Consider the following 4,383-nt stretch of genomic DNA (forward strand, 5'->3'; position numbering starts at 1 on the left):
GTGAGTTGCTTTGTAGCCCAAGCTGACTCAGACCCCAGCTCCTCCTTCCTGAGGCTCCCAAGAGCTGCAGTCAGGAACGTTGCTACCACACCCAGTTCCCCCAGTTATTCTCTGTGCAGCCCAAAACCAGTTCAGAGAGCCTCTCACCTGCTGGCCCAAAAAAAAAAAAAATTTGGTCTGCCCAGTTTCTGTTGCCCTGTGAATAGAGGTGAAGCATTTCATCATTGCCCAACCTGTATTAGCCCAGACAGCACAGAGCTTTTTATTCATTTTTATTCATTTATTTCTTTTTGGTGAAGACAAGAAACATAACAGTAACATTTTTCCTTCAAGCACACAGGAGAAGACAAAGGACTAAGATTCTCATTTAGTGTGATAGCAATTCTAGTCCCCACACTGGTTAAGAACATGTCAAGTATCACTACAGCAAGAAATATCAGTAAGACGAGTTACATTTTTCTTTTTGAAACCACTTGTACAAGACACAGCAACGGTTTACAAAGTCTTCAGACTTTAAAGATCACATTGTGCGGATTGTGTTTCTAAGAATACAGCTGTATATGAACAGACACCAGAATAAGTTAATCTAGTAATGAATATTCACGGAGGTCTTCATATTGCAAAGGACAGTAATTCAAATGTTTGCAGTTGGTCTCAATTAGAAGCAAGAGGCAGGCTTGTAAACATCAATTCTGCCAGTCAGCTGACAGGGAATAATAGGGTTTGGCCAAGCACAGTGGGATAAGGATTACACACCATTGATCTCCCACAGACAAAGGTCACTCCTCGAATCTGAAGAAAAAACACCCAGACTTACGTCTGTTTACAGAAGATCTATTGGTGAAGTTGAGAATTAGGGAAAACTATAGGAAAATCCTCCAAGCATCCCCTTTAAATCCCAACCCACCTGCTCTGGAACATGCCTCGGGGACCCCTCCCCCCAACCCGGCTCCTGTAAGACGTCAATCATCACAGCAGGCCTAGAAGAACTCACTCTGCAATGGGCTACCCTTTCCCTCCAGTCCTCTTCAATTCCCAGCTCCCACTGAAGGTATCGAGACCTCCTGAGCCCTGGAGGAGCCTTAGACAAATCCTTTTAAGTCAGAAAGGGTGGGCAAGGGCTGCCGCTGCCTACCCACAGGAGCGTGTCCGACAAACCCAGACTCCACACATCCCCCATCCCTCAGGAGATGCTTGGAGTCTCCCACAATGCACTCTACAGCCCTCTTCCTCCTTTGTTAGGATGGAGACAAGGGGAGAGAAATTCAAAAGCTGAGTAAGGGCCACAGCCCGGCAGACAACAGGGATGACGCACACTGATGCTCTCTAGTCATTCTACAGGCCCGAAAATGCCCCGCTGTGTCTTCAGAAACGTGGGACCTGGGTGCCGTGTTAGTTGCATTCATTCACATCCTGCTCAGGGGCTGCGGTCTGTCCTCCGGCTGCTTCTTCCTCTTCTCCCGGCTTCTCAAACTAGAGCTTAAGAAATACACAGCCTCTGCTAGAATGGAGGAGGAGGAGGAGGAGGCAAGAGTGGAGGTGGTCTCCCTTGGAATTTTCAGACGTTGCCAAGAGAAGGGTGATATAGTGAGGGCAGCAAGAGATTTGGAGTCTACTTGACAGTACCTTTTTCCTGCCTGTACACAACGGGGGGGGGGGGGGGGGGGGGGAGGTGCAACCTTGCTGCCCATTTTGTTTTTCTGTCTCTGGCTGTGACTGCTTCAAAGAGAAAGGAACAGGGGAAGAAAAGGAAAAGAGTCAGTGGAGTCAGTGGGAGAAAGACACAGCAAACCCTGTGTGCCACAAATGATTTCTAACTGCCCCAACCTAGGCAGCTTTGACTTACTTAATCGGAGTGGGTGTGGACACAGGAAGAAGGGGTTTACCTTCAGAGTCATTTGTTGGCTAGGGCTCAGAACTAACTGCTAGAAGGGAGCCATTCCAGCTATCTATGCCTTGGGCACTGCCACATGGGACTACACATCCTGCCCAATAGCGAACAGAGTCATGGGTAAGTGAATGGTACAGTAAGGGGGTCCTGTGGGCTGCCTAGGAGCTTAGGTCCTTAGATAGTTCCTGAGGAACAGTGTTGGCCTGGGCAAAGCTCAACCAGGAGAGAACTAGTGGGCAATTGCACAGGCCTCCATACTCACCAGTAGCTGATCACAGTGCACAGTAACCAAAGTAACCAATGTGGTAACATAAAAACACTCCTCACCTGTTACTTCACTCATACCTAGTAGTCAAACCCACCAGTCACCTGCTTGTTATACCCGTAACAAGCAGGATAAATAAATAGCAAAGGCCCAGGAAGACAGCTAGGATCAGTTGGAATGTCCCGTTGGGCTGATTGCTGGGTTGGGATACAGTTCCATCTTGCAGTGGTCAACATCACAGTTCATCACAGTACCTAGAGATATCAGGGACGCAGCAGAGAATATGAAACCTGGCAAGTTCTTGGTTAAGGATGTGTCAAGCTTTCCTGTGGTAGAGAACCACTTTAAAAAACTGGAAGAAGACCATGATCACAGACAGGGACCAAGCCATGCAAAGGAAGGCAGTACAAACTACAGCACTGTGAGCTTGTCATAGAAGCAGTTTGGAGGCCATGCACTTGGAACACCATGAACACTATGCAAGACATCGTGATGGCCTAGAGAAAGAAGAGCAGAGACTTGGGAGCCACAATCTTCTTGAAACTACTGGAGACTCAGAAGAACCAAAGGACACAATCCAACAAGAAGAGGAAGCAGACAGAAGGCTTCATGCTGCTGGCCGAGCCGAGGAGGTGGTGGGACTCTCCTGCAGAAGCTTCTCGAAAGGACAGAGCTTAGCCAGACTGGAACCTGAAGGACCTGGGGCTCTCCACTGGCTGTCTTGGTGGGACGCGAACTCCTCTGCGTGGCCCATCACCCATCAGGTAGTATTGTAGGGGGTTGGACCACAGCTCCCCCTTGATAATTTCAGCTATTCTGTCGAATTCTAGGAGGCTGTGATCTGAGAACCAATTGAAGAAACTGGGAATCGTGTTCCCTTCCCGATTCCTGTGGATATGGGCCTGGGGTTCTTGGCCCCGGTGCCAGCGGATTGGAGTGGAGAGCGACACCACTCGACCAGAGGATCTGCGCTCATATTCCTTGACCAGCCCCTCATTTCGGAAGTAGGGGTTGCTTTGAAAGATGAACTTGAATTTGCAGCCTGCTCTTGGGTGCTTAAGCTCCTCCACCTCCAAATTGATCATGTACCTCATCATGTCTTCATCTTGGCCACTGATCATTGGTGACAGCTGAGGGTGGTTCCGAAAAGCGGTGACCCAGAAACCTGGGATGTTTTGGATGATGAAACTTCTGCGCTGCATGTGGAGCCTTCTCATCCGCCCAAATTTGCGCTCCAGCTGGAGGAAGGCCCTGTCGGCCTGCGCATTTACGTTTGACAGCTCTTGATCGATGGCCTCCAGCGAGTCCATGCAATTGATCTTCGGGGCCCTGGGACGATTCTCCTCCTTCCCTCCTCCAGCTACCTTTTTCTCCTTCTGTGCCCCCTTCTTCTCCTGCATCGCCGCCCCCGCTTCCCCCTCCTTCCCCGCGGCTGCAGAGATGGCGCACTTGGTCGCCGTCATTTCCTTGGTCTTCTTTGCCCCCGGATCATCTGAGACCCCAGGCCCACGCACCACAGGCTTCTAGAGCTTTCGGCCCAGCAGGGCTGCGCGGCTCTCCAGGCTGACAGCCATTTTCATTGCTGTCGTCCGCTGCCACAGGGGCTGAGGCTGCGTCCCCGCCCTTTGATGGAGACAGAGCATCCACCAGCCCCTCTCCGGCTGCCGCTGCAGCACCGGGATTCTCAGCCGCTGCAAGGCAAAGCGCAGGGCCGCAGGGCTCGGAATCCGGGGGCGCGCCTCCCTCTGCACCGGCCTCACCTGCAGCCTCCATCGCCCGCGCCGCGTCGCTTTCCTCGCGGAGCTCCTGGTTCTGCTTCAGATCCAGATCTTCCGGGGCACGGGCGGGGGTCGTGGTGTTGCGAGAGGGAGCTCGTTGCCCTCATCCAGGCCGCTCATTTTGGCAGATGTCAGCCCTGCAGAGGTTTCTTCCTTGTCCTCTGCAGACGCAGCGCAGCACCGCAGTGAGTGCTTAGCTCCACCCCTTTTCCTTCGGGCTGCTGCTACCATGGCAACCTGTGACGTCAGGGTAGCAGCTGCGTCTAGCTGTAGCGCGAGAACTCGCTACCCAGGTAATTATGCTTGTCAATCAAGTGTATTCTTTTTGTCTTTTCACACGATGCTGTAAATTTAATCATATCTGGGAGATTGCGTTTATTTACATAAATGGATGCAGAATTATATTAACGTGTATTCGTAAATCTCTGAATTAATTTCAGCAGTATCTA

The 4,383-nt window shown here is 51.0% G+C and overlaps 1 protein-coding gene across 1 annotated transcript; it reads right to left on the minus strand.

Moving 5' to 3' along the window:
- Nucleotides 1-1,681: 1,681 nt before the first annotated feature.
- On the minus strand, nt 1,682-4,154 carry Tspyl4 (TSPY like 4). Its single transcript, XM_028874815.2, is given in 3 exon segments — nt 1,682-3,665; nt 3,667-4,018; nt 4,021-4,154. Coding segments are annotated over 3 exon segments (1,221 nt in total). The 5' UTR covers nt 4,055-4,154; the 3' UTR covers nt 1,682-2,830.
- Between the last annotated feature and the right edge of the window lie 229 nt (nt 4,155-4,383).

The sequence above is a fragment of the Peromyscus leucopus genome, chromosome 8a (genome assembly GCF_004664715.2).
Source record: "Peromyscus leucopus breed LL Stock chromosome 8a, UCI_PerLeu_2.1, whole genome shotgun sequence".
Classification (NCBI taxonomy): Eukaryota; Metazoa; Chordata; class Mammalia; order Rodentia; family Cricetidae; genus Peromyscus; species Peromyscus leucopus.